Consider the following 20,696-nt stretch of genomic DNA (forward strand, 5'->3'; position numbering starts at 1 on the left):
TCAAAGCATTCGACTTCTACTTCCATTTAGAATGAAGCCAAATTCCTCAGTCCTGATGAAACAGAGCAGCCCAGCTCAAGCACTGAAAAAAAAAAAAAAAAAAAGGCAGAAGCCAGGACATAAGTGACATCCAAAAGCAAAGATGAAAACTTATAAGGAAAAAAAACCTCAAAAAAACACTTAAAAGTTCACTCTGCAGAGTTAAAAATTATGTCCTTTCTCCCTGGTGCACAAGACATGAAACAGTTGCAAGAATAAAATAGGGAGGCATATGACCAGAAGCCCTGTAATTCTCTAAAGGAGAGGCTGGGCAAATGTCCTACCTGACAGCAAGAAAATCATTTCATCTCTGCACACATCAGTTTTCCATGCTATAAATCAAACTGACTGCCCTCACAAAGTAAGTTTGGAGACTCTCAATTTGGTAATGTTCATAAATAACTATACAAACACAAGGTAGTAATAACCAGAGAACTGTCTTTGTTACAGTGCTGTCTGTTAAACAACCAGGAGCTAAAATTTTCTCTGAACACTTACAAAAGGGAAGGCAGCATTAATGCTCCACAAGAAGGAAACTACAAAGAACAGATTTTCAGTGCATGCACTTCTCCTTGAAATAAACTGTGTTAAAAGCACTTTACTTAAAAAGCACGATGATAGTAGCATCCTGCTAAATATAGATGACTCACCACAATTTAGTAGTGAACATCCCTAAAGAGGACCATTACATTATTGCTTAACCTGCTGCATAAATTTAAGCATCCTCCTGTGGTTACAGTTTGTTCCAAGACACTCAAGATTACTACCAGCATCCACTGACCTTCAGTGGGTCACAATGTCTCTCTGAGTCTTGCTTCCTCCATCTGTACTATTGGTACAAGAATAAAAACACTACTCCCCCAAGAAGGTAGGAAAAATAATTCCTAAGTTTCCTAAGTTAAAGAGTTGTTTATACCATACTTTGTATATCCATATTACTACTGAGCAACTAAATATAGCTGCTCCTGAGGCACTCTGAGATCCCTTGAGAACAGAATCTTATAAAAAGAAAATTGCAGTTTAGGCAATACTGAAGAAACAGAGATAAAGAATTGGTTTCCAAAATAAGGGAATGATGCCCACTTCAAAAAGAAGTAGTTAATGCATCTGTGCCTACCGCTGGGGACCAAGGTCAGGTCACAAGCAAAATGATTTATCTACACGTCACAAAACCACACAGCTTGACACAAATGGCAATCTGTTCCAAAAAAAAACCCAAAAAAAACCAAAAACAAAAACAAACAAACAAAAAAAAACCGTTTTAAGAATGGAAGGGCAGGGGACTGAGACAGTATTCCCTTTCTAGAGCTGAGGACCTGGTGCAGGGCTGAGAAGCACGGGTGGGTAGGACAAGGGTGCTGCAAGTCCAAAAGAGTTTCAGGTGTGAGAACCTCGGACTGACAGGAGGGCGACTCCAAAAAGTCACGTGAGGAGTTGTAGACCTGCTGTTGCATTAATCCACTACAGCCAGGCACCCTCACCCCCTGGTCTCGCAAGATCCATCTGCAGTGGACTGTAACACACTGAAATCTCACCTGTTGCAATTCTGTGTCACAGGATCCAAACACCATGCAGTTAAAAAACACGTCAGTTCTGCACTCTGACTGTACCCGATGTGTGATTTCTACCACATTTGACAATTTGCAGGATGCTATTTCTGGAGACATAGGAGGATTGATTAGCAATCCCAGGTTTGGTTTCAAAGCTCTAAAGAGAATTCCCTCCTTTCTTTCCCTAAATTTCTCGTGGGAAAATATTATTTTCACAAAAAATTATTATGCTTATAATGTTTTAGAGGGAAGACAAAGATGCTGCCCTTTGCCTAAGACCATTAAACATGGATATAATAGGCCCAGAAAATAGGCAACTAGCACCAGTTACAAAGAATAATTGTCATTCTACAAACTGCAAAACAACATAAGAAAATGGCACTATAATAATTGACTTAAATATCACTATGAAGTCTGATTTTACTTTATTGTAGGTATAAAGTGTGAGAATGATGAAATGACCTCCAAGGTCTTTTTTCCCCAACTTTCATTTTCTTGGCATTAACTATTTTGCCTGATTATACACTTTTACAGTTTCAGATCCTTCTACTTTTAAATCTTACTTTTAATTTAGGAATCACTTTGCATATGACCCCTTGTTTTTCTTCTATCTTCTAAATCAGTCTGAAATCTCAAAAAGGGGAAAAAAATTTAAAAATTACTCTTCCTAACCATACTTGGCGGCCCAGAGCAGAAACACACTTACTAATCCTCTGCAAATGTTGTTTAGAAAAAACTCTCCCAATTTAATTTCAGCTTTCCTGGATGGATGTCTGTTCCTTATCCCTTACAATGTTTTCTTTTCAAACTCAAGAACCACTGAAAATATGGCCATGCTGTGTACCACAGAAATAACTGTGTACCACAGCTATTTTCATCTACGACCATCTTCCAAAGACTTTTCCTAAGACAAAATAAAAAAGCCAAGCTTGAGACATAGGTGTTTCATTCAGGTACCTATGAAGCCTTAAAGGAAATTGCAAGAAAAACCATTACACTATTGCAGATAAATATTTCACGGAAAAGTGTGTTTTCACATCTAGTTCTCTTCAATGTCACTGTCTTTGTGTGCCCTCAACCAAAAAAAAAAAAAAAAAAAGAAAAAAAAAATTGAGTAAATCTTTCTGCTTAAAATGATGATTAAATACCCCTTCATTTTTAACCTTATATCTGATTATTGTTGTATGTTTTTGCAGTGATATCACATCAACAGAAGGACTTTGCCACTTATATACCTCTTACTGGAGCAAGTCCAGTAACTCCATAGACATTTACACCCTCGTAATGTCTGCAGGCAAAAAAACCTGTAGCACTGAGAACCTGAAAATAATTGAACTTGCTTACCAGATTGGGAAAAGGACAAAAAACAAGTCAATAGTGTGAAGTATGAAAGCTGAGATTATTTCTTTCAACTTAATGCTAATAAACTTTATTTTTTTCCATAATTCATCTCTTTGAAGTCAGCAGGTGCAATTTCCACTTAATGCATGAGCCTCAGACTCCCAAACATTTTCTGAGGACAGAAATGCAGGGTGCATTTGAGGCTGAGACATTTGTGAAAAGTTCATTTATCCATCACAGGACTTGTTTCTAACCAAGTCCTGGGTAGAGGGGAAAGCCTGCTGTGCCTCACAGGACAAGTGACAGCTTGGCACAGCCACACAAGTAGCAGACTCCACCCAGATCCCAACTGTGAGGAGGTTTCATCTAGACCTTGCTGAGACATCTCTGGTCTTCTCATGGGAGATCCCATCATTTCTTACTGTCCACCCGCTGTCTCAGGGACCTCTTGCAGCAAGTTTCCCAGCAGTGAAGGTGGCCCAGCTGCCTCAAAGCTGTGGGCTGCTCACTGCTGAGCTGAGCTCTGCAAAACTGCTTAGCGAGTGTCTGCAATAAAGGCCAGGCCTTAAGAAAATTGCCATGTGGACCTCTGTAAACCATAACCGAGCAGGCTGCTCTAAAGTTTAGCATTACTTGAAAGGAGGCATTGCCACCTGATCAACAGATGAGTCTGAACATCTTGCACTTGGTAGCTTCTTCTGCTGCCCTTAATGCAGCACCTCCTGGTGCTCCCCGGCAATGCACTAAGTGATGTGAGTAGCATCTGTCATATGCAATTTGTTTCCTCTCCGCACAGAGACCAGGGAACACACCTTATTTCGGAAGGGCTATAGGGGGCGGGAGGTGCTGGAGTCCCCACGTCCCCGGGGGCAGGCACGTATCTTAGAGCTGAAGCGGCGCGCCGTGTGCCTGGAAGGAGGAGGCAGAGGAGAGGATGGGGGGGACACAGGGGGCTCTGAGCAGCCTGTCACCATCTCTGCGGAAAGTTCCCTGCTGCCTCAGGGCCTCAGGGATAGACCAGAGTTTCCCACACAGGTGAGCTTACCAAGGTGCTAGGCCCAGACAACTGAGTCTAACGTGAAGCCCAGTTTCAAGCAAGTTTTACGGCACCGTAAAAAAAATAAAATTCCATAAAATATGCATATATAAGAATAGTAGGGAGGATGGTGCAGCGGAGGCAGCAGAAGGAGCCGAGCAGAGCAGCGCTCCTTCCCCACGCCTGCCTGCAAAAGCCCTCGCCTGCCGCCGCATTCCCGAGCATCACCGGCGGGACCGCAATCAAAACTTCCCCACGCGCGGGGCACCGCCGTGGCAGCGGCAGCGGCGACCCCGCGGCCCCAGGGCGATGCCCCGTGCGCGGCTGCCGCGCCCCGCTCCGCCCGTGCAGCACTCACCTCTCAGGGCCAGGAGCGCGGCCAGGGCTGAGGCGCGGCCGCCGGACCGAGAGCGCAGCCTGGCGGCCCCGAGCCGCCCCCGCAACCCGCCGGGCTGCGGCTGTCACCCCCCGCGCGGCACCGTCCCGGCGCGCAGCGGCACGTCCCACCACCCTCCGCCTCTCTCCGCACAAATTGGGGGTTCCCCCTTCCTCCCCTTCCCCGCCAACCCGGCGCCGCTGCATCCGTAGGGATGCTACACGGGCCAGGGTGAGGAGGTGCGGTCCAGCGCAGGGCTGGAGACTGCACCCCCACCGCTCCTCCGGATCATCGCGGCAGCGTGGGGGCTTCTTCTTTCCGGAGCCTGCCTACAGCTGCATTGGAGACGACAGCGGCAGCACACAGCAAAATATTTGGGATGGTCTGCATGGGACTGGTCACCGCTGCAGAGCACGGTATAAACACTGCAAAGGTATGAACCACCCTAACTCCGCCATGCAGGAGCCTGGGAAACACGAGCATTCCACACTCCTATAAAACCAACCAAGGTATCTCCAAAGGGTGTGAGGCAGTTCTTGGAGTTGGGGAACTGCAATACTGTGTAATGCAGGAATCGCCAACAAGTTGTGTCACAAGCTTAAGTCAGTGCAGTTTTTAAGGCTACGCAGAAAAATTAATCAGTTGAAAATCAGCACACATCAAGTGTGTATGTAGAGGGTAGAAAAGGAGGAAAGGAGCCCTTCATGAATTTAGGGTGATCTTCTGGGGAAAGGATAGAGCAGAAAGCTTGCACAGAATGATTCCTTGCGCACAGCCAGCTCCCTGTCTAAGTCTGATCACGGTAGTTTTGCTTTGTGAAAATACGTGGTTTGACAAGGAAAACTCTCTAACAACTCTGTCAAATGTCCAATGGCTTCTTTCCCCCACTCAACGTTTCCTCCCCACCAAAGCACAGTTATTGCAGCTTTTGCATCCTGCAGGCAACAAATCCATCTTGTCATGCTTCTCCCCACCTCCTTCCCAGCCACAGTCCCTGGGAGCATCCCCCTGCCCAGACTACCCTATTGCTCAGCACTGTTCAGATTTCTGCCTCCTCAGTGCCTCAAAAGGTGTTCTGACCTTTACATGGCTGCACTACCCCTGTGAAGAGGGATGGGGGAGAGCTGCACCCAGGAGTGAAGATGGCAAGGAAAAGTCTAAGGGGCAGAAAAACAGAAATTACTTTAAGAATCATGACAAAAAAAGCAAGCTGGTGACCACACTAACAGTATGTAGAAAGCTAACTACCATCTCACCAGCCTTGGTTAGCCTAGTTTAAGCTCTGCCTTGCCCAGCATCAAGCTTTGGCTAACTTCTATCAGAAGACTAGGTAAAAATGTCACCCCAGCAGTCCAGGGTGAAATTAGTTCTGAAATAAAACTACTAACTCTGTTTACAAGAAGCAATGGTTGACCTACCCTTATCAGGCAGCAAAATTGCTCATTGCCACATGGGCTGGGATTTCATTCAGCAAGTGGTGGCTCAGAGAGGAGAGAAGGCATCACATGGTGATTCAGGGGACATACCCTCTGGTACCCTCTTTTCAGGTTGGTCTGGTGCCTCCTGCATGTTCTCCAACATCAAACCTGATGATACAGGTGTTATGACAGTTCTAGCAGTCTTGCAAAGCACCCTCCACCCCAGCCCTGCCATGAGCAGGCAGATTAAAAGAGGGTTTTGCTCCATTAAGGAGCCAGCTCCTGGCAAAGGCTCAAGCAGCTGAAGCATAACACTTCAGAAAAGTATCAAAGGGAGAGTCATAGCCCAGCTGTTCCCCTCATTCTGTGGCAATATGGGAATTGAAGTTTTCTCAGACTCTCTTGGACTGCTTCTCTTTGCTCCAGCTGACTTGCTGTGTTTTTTCATCAAGCAAAGGACAAAGGAAAATGATGATTTTATGATCAGAAGCAGTTCCAGGAAACCTCCATCCTTGTGCATACACACAGGGACCATCTTGAGGAATACAAGTATGTCCACACGTTCACTTACAATGAAGGCCCACGAACATTTCTTGCCAAACATAACCTTCTTCAGCAAAGCCAAGGGCAGAGAGCACAGAGCACGTTTGGCACAGAGGCCTGCCACTGCCCTTACTCCTGCAGATCACTTCCAAGAATGAAAAGATGCAAAGACAAATCAAGTGAAAACAAGAAAAATTGCATACTCTTCCCTAGGACTGCCGCACTGCCTTCCTGATCTGCCAAGACTTGGAAGCTGTCTTGACCTAATGGAAATAAGTGTGTTTTTTAGTATAAGGACACACTGCATTTAGCAAATGCCATCCCAGCTCACTTTGGACTGTTCCTTGCATCCTGCTGTGCATCAGCTGGCAGGTAAACAGCAAAGATCAGTTCACCCTGTACAGTAAATGAATTAATGTGCTTCCTAAAAAGTGCAGTGAGCATAATGTGAATTGAGAGCCTGGTGGTCAGAGAAAGCACTTCTGCCCAAAATGGACCCAAATGACTCCCTCCTGATGCAAGCTGCTAGGATCAGGGAGCATTTTAATCAGCTTTCAGACCTGGTCACCACCGCAGATACTGTACCATACCTACAAACCACAGTGACACAGCAAGTGACTTTAGCTGCTTCTTGCAGCAACTGCAAGAACAATCTGTGGCCACACTCCAGAAGGATGGAGCAGCCACAGGGAATAATAATCTTCAGATGTACCAGTCAGTCCTCTCACTCTGGCTCCCTCTTCACCTTATCACCACTTCCAAAAATAGGTTGCAGATTGTACAGAAAGGACGTGGCCGAGAAGATACTGTTCCTGGAACTCTGAATTTCCACTTTAGCTGTCCTTGAGCCTTCCCCAAAATATTAGGCTTATGCCAACCATTTATCCAGCAAGTGCAGCACACTCCAGCCTGTTGGATACTAGAGCCTTGAACATAGATATTTGCTGCTCTATCAGTCTATTTTCCCACCAGTGAGCGTCTATACCTCTTCCTCGGCATCAGTGGAATAGTACATCATGGATAGAGGAGATGTGCTTTGATGTATCCCAGGCATCAGATGCTGGCAGATAACCACTGCAGGACTCAGTTGTAGTACATTGCTCAGAAGAACACACACAGGATCCTTTAATTGAAGGGCCAAGATGCTTCCAAGATTGTGCATGCTAGGCTGGGCAAGGATAGTAAAAAAAAAAAAGAAAGAGAAAAAACGAAAGAAAGGAACCACTCCCACCGTTTTCTTTTAAAAGAATTATGATAAGTAATGTAATTCTCATGTCTCAATGAAAAACATCTTTGTGAGTCAAATTTGAAAAGAAAGCTTTTTTCCAGGATGATGCTTTTACCCCTTTTGCCTTAACATGGCTCTAAAAATCAAGTGGGGATGCAGTTGGGTTCAAGGGCTGCAATAGATGCCAGGTCTTACATCACCATTGCTGTCTCCCAGCTTGTTACTGGGTTATCTATTGTCAAATGGGAATTTATTGAAGGTGACATTGCTTACAAATTGATCAAAATCAGCTTCAGTGAGGTGTCCTTCCAAGATATAAAAAGATGGATAAAATTCACTCAGATCATCATTAATAACTTCAGTCTGTGGAATTGGTTATCTCCCTTTGACAGATGAAATAGAGTTCACAGATTGAACTGTTTTAATCCTATCTGAGAAGAAATATGACAGGCCTTCAAATATATACCAATTAACTATGTCTGTACCTTCTCAATAAAACGAATTCAAACAAAACCCTAGATTTATTTTGCTGAACGCCTGTGTATACAAAACAGAGGTCACTAAATAGAAGAAAAAACAGTGATAACCCTGTCAACTCATCTATCACAGTTGTTTTTTTTCTATTTGCCACAGGACTGGTTATGTGGGAATACTGCCCCAAGTGTAAAGGTTTGTGCTTTTGAAAGCCTGCATAGTGGAACAAGAAGGAGCATCAGGAGGGAGATGTGCCCTCACTGTCCAGTATCAGGTGCAGTCCAGTGCAGGTACTGTGAATCCAATGCACGGCCAGCATAGGCTTTCCACATAGCCCTGTCCATGTGTTGGTCAGGATAACCTGATCCCTGGCACAGCAATGGCCTATGCTTGCATGTCAGCCACGTAGTGAGACCTCAGGAATATCTGAGGGAAACCAGCCCTGAAACAAGAAGCAAATTTCCACACTCCTTCGATGCCAGATGGCAGGAGCGGATGTGTCCATGGAAACCCGGGTGGATTAGGCGTACTTTCAAACTTCTCAGCACTGAAGAAGTAGGCCATTGCATTGTTTCTTTCTCCAAGGCCACTTTGACCCATACATCAAGAGCCATCTCTCTCTGCTGTCCCCACTTCATGGGCAGAGAGCCACACAGCAAAACTGCAGGAGCTGGGCTGAGATACTGCCTCCCCTAGATCTTTCTATCCTCGTGGCCACACTGGTTTGGCTGGTTTTGTCATCTCAGGCCTGTAGTACCTGTGACATGCTGATTTTGCTTAGTGCACTGCGAGGCACTCCCTTCCACAGTAGTGTGGGGAATAAATTTCTATGCACCCCATGCACACAATTTCTGACTATCCTGGAGTATCCCAACACACTTTGAGATAATCAACAATCTAACCAACTCTGCATATTTTTACATCTCCTGAGTTTTTCTTGGCTGTCCCCACAGTAAAAGCAAACGTCCTCAGTTACAATATCTTCCTCTCTCCCCTCTTTTCCTGCCCAAAGTCCCCCAGTGTTGTGGTGTCTACAAAACCAAAGCTTTTAATTTAATATTTTGAAATCCTACATCTCTCACTCACTCCCCCAAATCCAGAGCATGCAGACATGTTTGAAACAAATTAGTCCCCAAGGCTCTGACTAAATCTTTCTTTGGACACGCTGTTCTTGCTGTGGTTAACAACTGTCCATTGTACCCTGTCAGACACACACTGCCACCCCTCTTAGGAAACAGGAGATGCTGCATCCACATAAAAGCATTTCATAATGCTGTCATTTACATAACAACTTTCTAAACTGTACATCGACAGATTTCCCCAAATCATTACAGTAGGTGAATTAAATCTTCCACTAAACACCAGCAAATGGTGGTAATGACAACTCTTCTAAGTAGCACACCCCATAAAGCCCAGAAAATGGAAATCAATCACTCTTCCTTTTTTTTCCTCAGAACTGCTGAAATTTATTACACACAGCTGTGACAGAAAATAAATAGATGACAAAATTGAGAAATACACTAAAGTTAGGACTCATGTGGATGTATTCCTGTAGTTGCGATACAAAATGGGTCTTTGAGAATCTTGTTTAGTAGCAGTGTTGCTGTGGCTGTGATGGTCTAAAGATATGTGAGGGCAATAACTTCTATGGAGAAGCAATAACTTTTACTAGCCCAGCTGATGTAGCTGAAAATACCAACACGCTTTTGGGCACATTGACCTGAAGAAGAGTTTCCATGCTTGAAAACTAATCTGTTTTTTTTCTTATTACATCTGCTGGTCTAATAAAAGATATTGCAGTTTTCTGCATTTCTTAACTCTCTGATGTTCGTTAGAAACTAGTAACCACACATAATGTTTTTTCAGCCTCTTACTTGCTTTTCCAATGAGAACTGAAAATGGATAAGGAATCCAGAAACACAAGAGGCTCAAATCCTTGAGGCTCAAATCCTTGAGGCCAGTGGACATACGGTCACTTCTCTTAATTTTGGTATCACTAATGATGCCTGTATCAATAACTTGCAAAAATAACTTTTAATCAACAAAGTTACCCACAAAGGCCAGATATCTCACGCTGTGGTGAAAACCCTTGGGATACACAGGACAGTTTGAAGAGAACGGGACAGGATGATCCACATGCAGCAAACACCAACTTTCCAAGCTCATAGAAGCAGTGTAGGTATCTCTCTAACACCTTTAGGACTGTTTCCAGTTCCAGATGGTTGCTTGGCTCAGGGACCACAGCAGTGTCTATGTTACTCTGCAGTAGAGCAAAGCATCTCTCTTGGACTGATGGAGGAGGGAGTTCAGATCTTTGGTATCCACAGTGCAATGTACCCCTGGATGAGACAGGTGACCTATGCAATGATGAGGGGGATACATGATAGTGGCCTAAAGGCCAGTTTGGGCAAGGTTTCTGCCCTATAAAGCATGATGGTACTTATTACCACCACACTGAAATGGCTGTTAAATACACCTCAACCCCCCTCCTCAGTGTTTTCATGGGACAAATGTTCAGCATCTTCTGAGTCTGTCTTAGTCCTTCAACACAGGGAGCCAACATCATTCCAAGGGTGACTCCTACAAAATCTCAGCAGCCATGTGACAGCAAATGTAGTCTTCTGTTTAGAAGCAACATAAGAATGAAATAATATCAGAACAAAACTAAGCTTGCACTTTGACATGACCTGCTGGCTATCATTTCTGATTTCCCATGCTCCACTTCAGACTCAAATCTCTCCTTGTTGCAGAATTTGCTAGGCTGCTGGGAAGCTGCTCAGAGCCCATGCCAGCTGATCTTCCTTTCATCTGTCCTGCAAGAAGTCCAGACCATTCTCTAAATCACTGCTGATAGGAATGCAAGTTCCCAAGCTATTACTGACAGCATTTCTTGCTGTTGCCTAGTGCTAGCCATGGGTCACAGTATTTATTGAGAGTATAGAGCACCTGAAGGGTTAATAGTGTCCTGGCTGTGCACAAATTTAGCTCTGCTGAACATCCTGCATTGGCACCATATGACATGAATGCCTGTGCAAGGCAGGGTGTACTTAATTCACTTTTGCCTGGGCCAGAAAGGATTTGTTTCACAGCAAAAACACAGAGAGCAGAACTTCTCTTCTCCTAGAAACCCTACCATTCTCTACATAATGAAACAGTCATCAAGTGAGTCCATCAGAGCCAGGATTTAAGCCAGAGGAAGAAGTCATCAGAGCTGACTTAAGGACAGCAGGAAGGATTAAACTCTGCCCTCACCAGACTTAAGAGCCAGAATGTCTTATGGAACTGAATCAACAGCCACTGTTGGAGAGTTAGAAAATAGCTCCATGTATAACATAAGGCAGATCTGCACCTCCCACCACTGTCAGACAATGACAAAAGTAGAATTTTCAAGACATGTTCACCAATGCTCTTTCTAATGCTCATTTGGGGATTTTAACTCCGGGGTCAACACCGATTAACTAACATGGGTCAGAGCATAGAGTCTCTCTCCATTTTGCACTAGAATTTTTAAATAAGTTGGCAAGTAGGACTCTTAAGCACCATTTTGATGCTCACATAAGCAGCCCAGACACTGTGGTCCCAAGTAAACAAAAATGCCAGAAGGTTTTTTGGTGAGTCTATTCACAACCAACTTCTGCTTCCCTTTATGTACATAGCAAGGCATTTTCTCCTCCCTACATTGCACAAAATGGTCATTATAACTGGCAACTACCATACCAACACAAAAAACTCTACAGGGTCATGGAAGGTAGTGTCCTCTCAGTCCATATCTTGTTTTCTCCAGGACAACACAGGAATGCAGCTATAGTCCCACCACTTGCCTTTAATTGTGAATGCAGGACTTCAGTCTCCAGAGCAGAGTTGTCAGCCCTGCACCTTCCCTCATGCCTGCCTTCATTTAGTGGTGCTTAAAAAATGTATGCTTAAAAAGCAAAGTTGAGTTGTCTAAGTGCAAAGGAAAACCTTTTAATTAGAACTCAAATCAAAACAAGAGGGGGGGAAATGAAGGAAAAGCACAAAGTGATTCAGCATTTCCAAGTTAATTTCCTGGACCTTTCCCCTGCTCCCTCCACCTCTTTTATTTATTTTTTTTTTCTCTGAGTCTACCAGGACAACAGCCCCTTTTGGGCCAGTTGGACTGGAAGGAGTTGTCTGTAAAGCACTGCATTGGGACCGCCAGTTCATTTCACCCTGGTGGCACTGATTTATACCAGTGCCTGGTCAAGGATTAAGCCCTTCATCAAATTTTAACAGCCCTTGTCCCTTTAACAGTAAGATTTCAAGCAGGAACCCTTCCTAGACCCTGGGTGTCTCTATGGTAACACAACAAGATCGTTTTGTTCTAGCTCACAGCATTGTGTGCATATTGAAAAGCACAGTTAAGATATTTTGAAGTGGAGAGTCCAGATCAGCCAATTCTGAAGCCCTGCAAGAAAAAATGATTATGCAAATTAAACTCCTAAAGGTGAATGGCAATGAATGCTTTCAACGTAGATGGTTACAGTATGAGAAATGAGAGCAGCAGTCTCAGCAAGGTGCCTCACTCAGCAGTACAAAACACATTACACCAGTTGCCTTTCTTTTTGCTTATTTTAGCAAAATGGTCTGGGACAGAATAGGTCACACCGACAAAACTATTTCTGGGTTTTGTAGCTGTTGCTGCAGTACAGCCAAGAATGAGCATAGATGCTGCAGGGAGAAATGAAGTCTCCAGGAATCATAACAGTGACCCTCTCACATTAAGAGAAAGGAAATAAAGACACATCACTGAGTTCAGAACTGGACTAGAAGAGGCAGTAACTTAGAAGTCTGTTTGATGCCTGCTTTAGAGGAAAATTTCCCCTAGTGCCAACTGACTTGTGGTTGATATCTCTCACTTACTGACTTATCCAGAAAACATCACAACAGGAGCTTGGTCTTACAGAATACCACAAGTTGGAAGAGAAGGAGAAGGTCTCATAGTGGAGGCCTAAGGAAGTTATCCCTTCTTTTATTCATTGTTTCTTTTTCATTTTTTTCATGGCTATCACTCACCTGCTCACAAGACCAAGTGCCAGGTCCTGCACATTGGTCACAGCAACCCCAGGCAGTATTACAGGCCTGGGGAAGAGTGGATGGAAAGCTGTCATGGATGGAAAAGGATCTGGTGGTGCTGGTCAACAGTGGCTGCACATGAGCCAGTGTGTGCCCAAGTGACCCAGAAGGCCAATGGCATCCTGGCCTGTGTCAGCAACAGTGTGGCCAGCAGGACCACTGCAGTGATGGTCCCCCTGTGCTTGGCACTGGTGATGCTGCACCTTGAGTGCTGTGCCCAGTTCTGGGCCCCTGACTGCAAGAAGGATACTGAGGTGCTGGAGAGTGCCCAGAGAAAGGCAACGGAGCTGGGGAAGGGTCTAGAGAGTGAGTGGTATGAGGAGTGGCTGAGGGAGCAGCAGGTGTTTATCCTGGAGAAAAGGAGGCTCAGGGGTGACCTTAACACTCTCTACAACTCCCTGAAAGAAGTCTGCAGCCAGGTAGGGGTCAGCTTCTTCTCTCAGGCAACCAGCAACAGGAGAGGACACAGCCTTAAAGCTGTGCCAGAGGAGGTTCAGGTTGGTCATCAGTAAGATGTCCCTTTCACAGAGAGAAGCAACGGAGAAAGGATTGTCAAGCATCAGAATGGGCTGCCCAGGGAAGTGGTGGACTCACCACTCCAGAGGTGTTTTAGAAAAAATTGGATATGGCACTTTGCACCATGGTTTAGTTGACAAGGTTGTTTAGTCAAAGGTTGGACTCAATGATCTTGGCAGTCCAACCTAAATGATTCTGTGATTCTGCTGAGTGGCACAGTTACAATCAAATCCTTTCTTGCAGACAATAAAGAAGCATTATATACAAACCTAGGAATTTACTGTTAGTGCAATTGAAATCATAACAGTCTAATTAAGAAATATTATTTACCTAAACCTAATTATTAGATGCAAAAAAATAAAAACTATTATCTGGAAAAAGTCTGAGCAATAATAGAGTTGAAATCAGTTTCCACGCTTCCTGGAAAACATCCCATTTTTCTCTTTTCAGGGAAGAACATAATGCTGATATATTCTTCCTCCTCCATCTAAGATTCATATGGAGCAGAGTTTATACATTTTTTAGCAACATTTTATATTTCACTCCTCTTTCTTTGGCCTGCAAGTCCGCACTGCATCCAGATTTACTACACATGGAGAATTCTTACATATATTGATTTTTTTCTTCTTTTTCTAATACTTGTTTTGTCCATCTCTCATGTCCCCATTTCTTTATCTGATCATTAGTGAGCTGTTTGTATAGTTGATGTACACGTTGGTATCCTGCACTTATTTTGTCATCACCCTAATGCCTCTCCTCTGTGCTGCATCCTCTGTCCCTCCTTTCAAGGCCTCTGTTATCACACCATGCCTGCATTTCCCTCTACTGTATCAATATGAGGAGCAGGGTGCACATTACCTCATCTGAGTTTGTCTTTTTGAAAACAGGGGCTCCCAAAAAGATACAAAGTAGTAGCAGCTTTGTGTTGGTCAGCCAGAGAGAGCCTGGTCTGCTGGGGAAACCCACAGCATTTCCAACCCAGCTAGAGGGCTACAGAGGATCAGACTTTTAGGAAACCAATTGGAGTTTTCCGTGTGGTAGCACAGATTCAACTCAATTTAGCTAAATTAAGCCCTTAATAAAAAATTCACTTTTTTCTTCATCTGCCTGTTCTTCAAAGGCACGTGGACCAACCTATGGGGGGCTCCATTACCAGTGGGCCCTTGGGTGTAACTAGAATATGAATATGAAATCATTCTGAGGAGTCCTAGTTACTGTTCCCAGTGTTGTTCACTTTGCCTAGACACATCTGAAAGTAAGAATAGACCTGAACCAAGTTTTTCAACCAAAATTTTACCAAAAACTGTTTTCTCCCCATATTGCATCTTTTTGTCAGGAGATTCCAGCTCAGCTTCTATATTTGAGCTTCTCAAATACAGAAAAAGTTTGAGAGGTTTTTTCCTTAAAGCTTTGAAGGAATAGTGTTGTCTATGAGTCAACTAAGTTTAGCAAAAGTAATCAAAAAAACCCCAAAAAACCAAAAAAACCCCACCAAAACAAATACCCCTCACTTCAAAAAAAAAATTAGCAAATTAACAGTTTCAGTAAGGTCAAAATTTAATTCAGACTAAGTCGCTTGGAGCTCTGACCAGTCAATTATTCAAAATCTACATGGACACAAGTTCCAAAACTTCTCTGCACTTCACTAATTATCCTCAGTAAAAAGGGTGTACCTCTATTTTCTTTATGACTTTCACATATATATTGGAAGGCAGGTGTTTGTCTGTTCCCCTATCCCCTCTCTCCTCCAGGCTGAAGAAGCCCAACTTCCTGAGCTTCTCCTTGTTTTCTTGCAGTAATGGCCTCTACTTCCCTGCACCAGTACTTCAGCTCAATCCAATTTAATCAGCAGAGGATGACAGCAAGCTAATTCTGCTAACAGGGCATGCTAACCAAAGCAAGCATGCTCACAGTAGTATCTGTATAAACACAGTTTAACAACTTAAAGTGCCTGTAGGACAGGAAAGGTCAAAAAGACTTCTGTGGACATACCAGCATTGGAAAGATGATGCAGGTACTACTGAATTTGGGACTGGGCTTACACTAGTGTGTAAGGTTGTATTTACTGGTATGTAAAGTTACATTTGAGCACCTCACATGGCCTCCTGATCCTCTCTCTAGTGCTTCAAAGCAGCTTTTTTTTTCTGAAGTTATCCTCCCCCATCCAATCAACTCCCAGTTTAAGATGGCACAGATTTCTTCTGCATATAGAAATATCAGCTCCAGTTACCACGGATACTATTTTCTATAATGATTTCCAGGAGGTGTCATCTCCAAGGATGAATTCCTCTCCCAAAAGAGAAAAAAAAGCAGCTAGATTTCTCTAGGAAATCAAACAGCTACAAACCAGATTTTTCTAAGGCATCTCATAAAATGGATCTTGATGTTATGAAAGAGATAAGAGAACAGTCCCTATCCATACCTGGATCCCAGAGTGACTCAGACAAATTACACTGTTGATTCTTTCCTCCTTAGCCCCATTTTCATTACTGACATGTTGCTAGTAAGGAAATCAGAGAACTGTACAATAATGTATTCATGTTGTTGGATTGAAAGTTTAAAAGCTTCCCCGTTTGATTAAGTAAATGCAGCAAGTAACGTGCAATCAAGGGCCAAAATATTCCTTGGCCTGCAGCCCAATAAATGAATCCTTAAGGAGCTGGCATCTCACTTCCACACAAATATAGCTCTCTGCTCATTACCAATCCAGTCTGAAATACTGGGGAAGGCTACAGGAAAACAGACACCTGGCAGAGATGCTAAGTTAGTTTCCTGCATATTGATTTATGCAGCGATACTTCTGAAATCACTAACAAGGGGAGCACAAGCTCTGCAGTGAGCAGCAACCCCAAGGTATGCCAGAGGTGCAGAGCAGAGCTCCAAACAAGCCCTACAGGTAGGATAGCAAGATCTTCAGTGCCACAACTGCAACATGGGATTTTAACTGACATCCACTTCACAGTCCTCCCCCACAGTGTAAAGGGGCTGGAGTCCATTTTGAGCCTGCTTCCCCTAGGCTGTTTGATGTTCAGAGATGGCCCCACAGCAAGGACAGCTACTGTTCTTACAGGAACCAAAAGCTCCAGTATACCTAGCTTTCCTTATCACTTGGGTCATGTCTACAACAAGACACATTAACCTGTTCCTGCCTGCGATAGACCCCTTCATTTACAGGCAAATTCCCTTTCTCTTCCATCATTCTGTCCTACAGTTTCAGCTCACCAGAAGGCAGGAACCTACACATCCCTCATAAGGAAAACTCTGGTGACCCTGGTATCCAAACCCCACATCATCTACAGCATCACTAAACATCTGCCTTTGCAATGCTTGTCCTGCCCTCTCAGCTTATTTCTCCTTGGAATCAAACTTGGCCTTCACGAAGGAATGGCTGCAAAGACAGAAACTGGGACATTTATGGAAATAGTCATTAAGCATGAAAGCTTCAATAGTTCAATATTTCACTGGTGAGCAGGATTGCCTCCCAAAATAGTCTCAACATTACTCAGGTGTGCTCTTTCTCTTTCACATTGTACCTTTATTTCTGTACTTCTGTTTGTGTACAGCACTGAGCACACTATGGCTGACATTCAGGTTTGGTATTCCTAGGCTCTACAGTTGTAGAAATACAGAATGTGATATGCCTAACTGAAGGTGTGATCCAGACTATAAATTATACAGTCTTGTCAAAACTGAATTAATCATGTACCTTTCACCAGCTCAGCTGTACTCTAGCCATTAATCCGTCTTCACCAAATGTATTCTAGTGTTACAAATAACTCATCGGTTTCAAAGGCATTTCTCCTCAAACTATCCCCACTCAGGACAGACAAGATTCAGATTCAGCCTTGGGCAAGTGATGCTTTTCTAGGCATAAAAACCCTGTACAACAAAAACCCTCTCATCTTTAATGCCTGGTGGTTGTGAAGGGATAGAAATAGGAGCCTCATGCTATTAGGGAAGGGCAGTTCCCAGCTGCACAAAGGGGACACATGTCCTGAAAAGACTCGAGATTTTATTGCTATGACTTCTCTGCATAGAAATGCATTTGAGTAATTTTTAAATGGTTGCACAGATAATTCCCTTTGAATTCTACACAGTTGGATTCATTGAAATGGAGGCAACTTTGTTCACAGTAGTAGTATTGTTGTAGTTGTGAATTCTTTAGGCTGTAGCTGAGACGTTTCTGGGGAAAGGAATTAATTTTTATTAGACCAGCTAAGAGATGAAAAAAATATATCAGATAATCTTTTGCAAAGCCTTCAAGATTAAAAAAAAAAAGAATATTTGGATCTGAACACTAGGGAGCCAAGGAGGAAGAATTCTTCCAAACAACATTTTAAATTCACTACATTATTCCAGGGTAGTTGGGTTTTTTTGTTGTTTTTTTTTTTCCCCCAGCAGTTGGCATGCAGTGGGCTAAAAGGTTATCAGGGCTTCTTCAAGATGAGCTACATATACAACGTGTACTTCAGGACACATTATGAACAACTCCCTTGTCAACTTATTCCAAAACAAAGCTTACCTGGCATGCAGCTTACTCCCATCCATACATCACACCATAGCAAAGACTTTGCAGCTGACAGCTGGCACTTGCAGTTCACTCTTAGCTGAGGGAACAAGCAGTTACATCCAAAGAAAACCTTTGCTGCTGGAGTTTTGTTACTTTCTTTAGTTGGTTTGTATTTTTCCCCTAGCTGTTTCTAAAAAAAAAAAAAAAAAAAAACAAGATAAAAATTAATGCAACAAGTGATGACATGAATAGAAGTATTATGAACTGAAGAGGCAGAGAAAAGCTAAAGCAGCAGAATGTCACAGCTGAAGCTGGGAGGAAGCCAGGATTGCCAGCCCAAACTTCCTCAGCAGTTGGAAAATACATAACATACACAGTTTAATGTTTCTCCAAAAGAGAACAAGCTCAGCACTCCCTAACCTTCAGAAGAAGCGAAAGGCTGTTTCTTAGGGTTAGCAATGGCATGAAGAGCAACACTTGTTGCAGAAACAGTGTGCCATTAGGAGGGAAAGGCAAGAGGGCTTAACTTGAGAAGATAATTTAAGTGTGCCCACAGGCAATCTGAGCCAAAAGTTTCTTGGTCTCTTCCAAACATAAGATATTAGCAGTCACTGCTAACTGTGCAGCCATTGGCTCTATAGGCATTTTAAGACCACAAAGAGGGGAAGAAAATCTCATTCAATGTAATCTTTGAGCTGAATTAAACTCCAAGAGGCCCACTGGAGACAGAAAGAAGTAGAGGCAAAAATCACTTCCCTCAGTGCTCTAGAGCTCACAAAAGTTTTCAGGCTGACTGGGAAAGCACTGCCCCAATTTGGGGCTTAAACAGGTCTGCACAGGCTGGTTCAGATCGGTCACCAGTGAGTGTCAAATAGGCACAGTGAAACAAGGCAGAGCAAAGTCCTCATCAGCACATTGTGAGAGAAGGCACTTGCCCACCCTTTACAGAGGCAGATAGTGTAGTAAAGCTTATCTGGGATGGAAGAACATCAAAACCCATAAGAGTCAACCCTTTTTAAAATTTACTTTTACGGCTTTTTAAGCAGACCTGCTGTCACCAGAGGATGACCCAACACAGTGCCACAATTGGCCCTGTTTATATAATAATAACCATCAGCAGGACTGCAAAGGAAAACTTTGAGGCCCAGCCACTTGCCTCTATTAACAGCATTTCCTCATTTAGCTCTCACAAGTTTCCTAGCAACATCCTTGCATTGCACATTAACACATTCATTAGATTTTGCACAAGCACCTGTAGAATAGTCAGAGCTGAAAAACTTTGCTTTCATGCTAACTCAGAGGGGAAATCAATTTGCTTCAAGATGTGAACCCTTTCAGGGCAGCAAAGACTATCAACACGCTTATGACATGGTTGTGAAGCCATGCAGCTCCTAGTGAAGGAAGAACCCACAGCATTCAATGTAATTATTGGCATTTTCCATGTAGGAAAGCAGTGGGTAATCCTCTCCCTGCAGCTTTCAAAGAAGGCAAATGTCAATACACAGCATAATGCTTTGAATAACACAGAAAGAAGTCCAAGTGGCCAGAGAGGCAGACACTGGACAAAGGGTCAAAATGTACAATAATTCACTGCTACACAACCTGTGTCAAACTCTCCATGTGTCTAATATCTGTCTGTTCAGGCAGATGGATGCTACCCTTTTATCTCACAGCCTGTGACAGTGGCTTTCTTTCCCATAGCAGTTAGTCGACTGATTCACCCTCCCCAGCACCATCTCAATGAATCCATAATGGAGGAAGGACTTGTCCCAGTCTGCCTGCTGAGTTCAAACTTCACACTTTGTGCACCCACTATGTCTGTACAGAGCGCTGGGGATTCATCAAGTGCCCAGAGCAAAATCTCAGTAACTATCGGGAATGAGAAAATCATCCTTGTTAAATCTCACTTGCAGCAGTGACAGAGGGAAGAATAACACCCAGGGCTGGGGCAGGGCAGAAATCGTGCCAAGTTCCTCATACCATTAATGAATACAAGCACCTCCCAGGAGTAGCAGCAGCATTTACCTACCACATTTGCTGTGTGAGCACCACAGACCTACATAACTGACTTGGCCTGAAATGACTTGGAGGCTCCTAGACAAACAAGGAGCATTTGGGATATCCCTAAAGGTGATCTGGAGGGCTTGGAGGTCACAATATTCCCAGTACTCTTCACCCTACATTCCCATTTCCCTTCTCTGCAGCAGTAAGTTGAACTGCAATTTTTCACTTGTCTGAAAAGTGATTTGAAGCACCCTTTGAAGCCCAAGTGAACCCCACATCTTGCCCTGATGAAGCTTCACTGGAGACATGCACAGTGTGAGAAAATTGCCTTGAGCCAGAATGCACACTTTGGGGAGAATTCTTTGCTTTGAGGCAAACACAGCATTGTCTTGCCTGCTGCCTAAAAAGTGGTCATGATAAGCATCCCAATTTCCTGCTGCCTTTCAAATGGGGTCCCCAGCCCTGGAAAAAGTTAATGCCAGCGTGCAGAGCTCCTCCAGACTTGGAGGGAAGCTGGTGCCCCGCAGAGCCGTACCCCATAGCGGCAGGGAGCTGGAGCGAAGCCAC

General features: G+C 43.7%; 1 protein-coding gene across 2 annotated transcripts in view; it reads right to left on the minus strand.

Moving 5' to 3' along the window:
• The window catches only part of IGSF11 (immunoglobulin superfamily member 11), a 140,579-nt gene that overhangs the window by 100,656 nt on the left and 19,227 nt on the right, over positions 1-20,696 (minus strand). The window contains exon 4 of one of the 2 annotated variants that reach the window (XM_039718053.1): positions 18,138-18,315. In XM_039718053.1, coding sequence (XP_039573987.1) covers positions 18,138-18,315 — 178 coding nt within the window. Of the gene's footprint in view, positions 1-4,324; positions 4,349-18,137; positions 18,316-20,696 lie in introns of those variants that run through there. The other variant, XM_039718056.1, reaches the window with a different exon arrangement.

This window comes from Passer montanus, unplaced genomic scaffold (genome assembly GCF_014805655.1).
Source record: "Passer montanus isolate IOZ18808 unplaced genomic scaffold, ASM1480565v1 scaffold39, whole genome shotgun sequence".
Taxonomy (NCBI): Eukaryota; Metazoa; Chordata; class Aves; order Passeriformes; family Passeridae; genus Passer; species Passer montanus.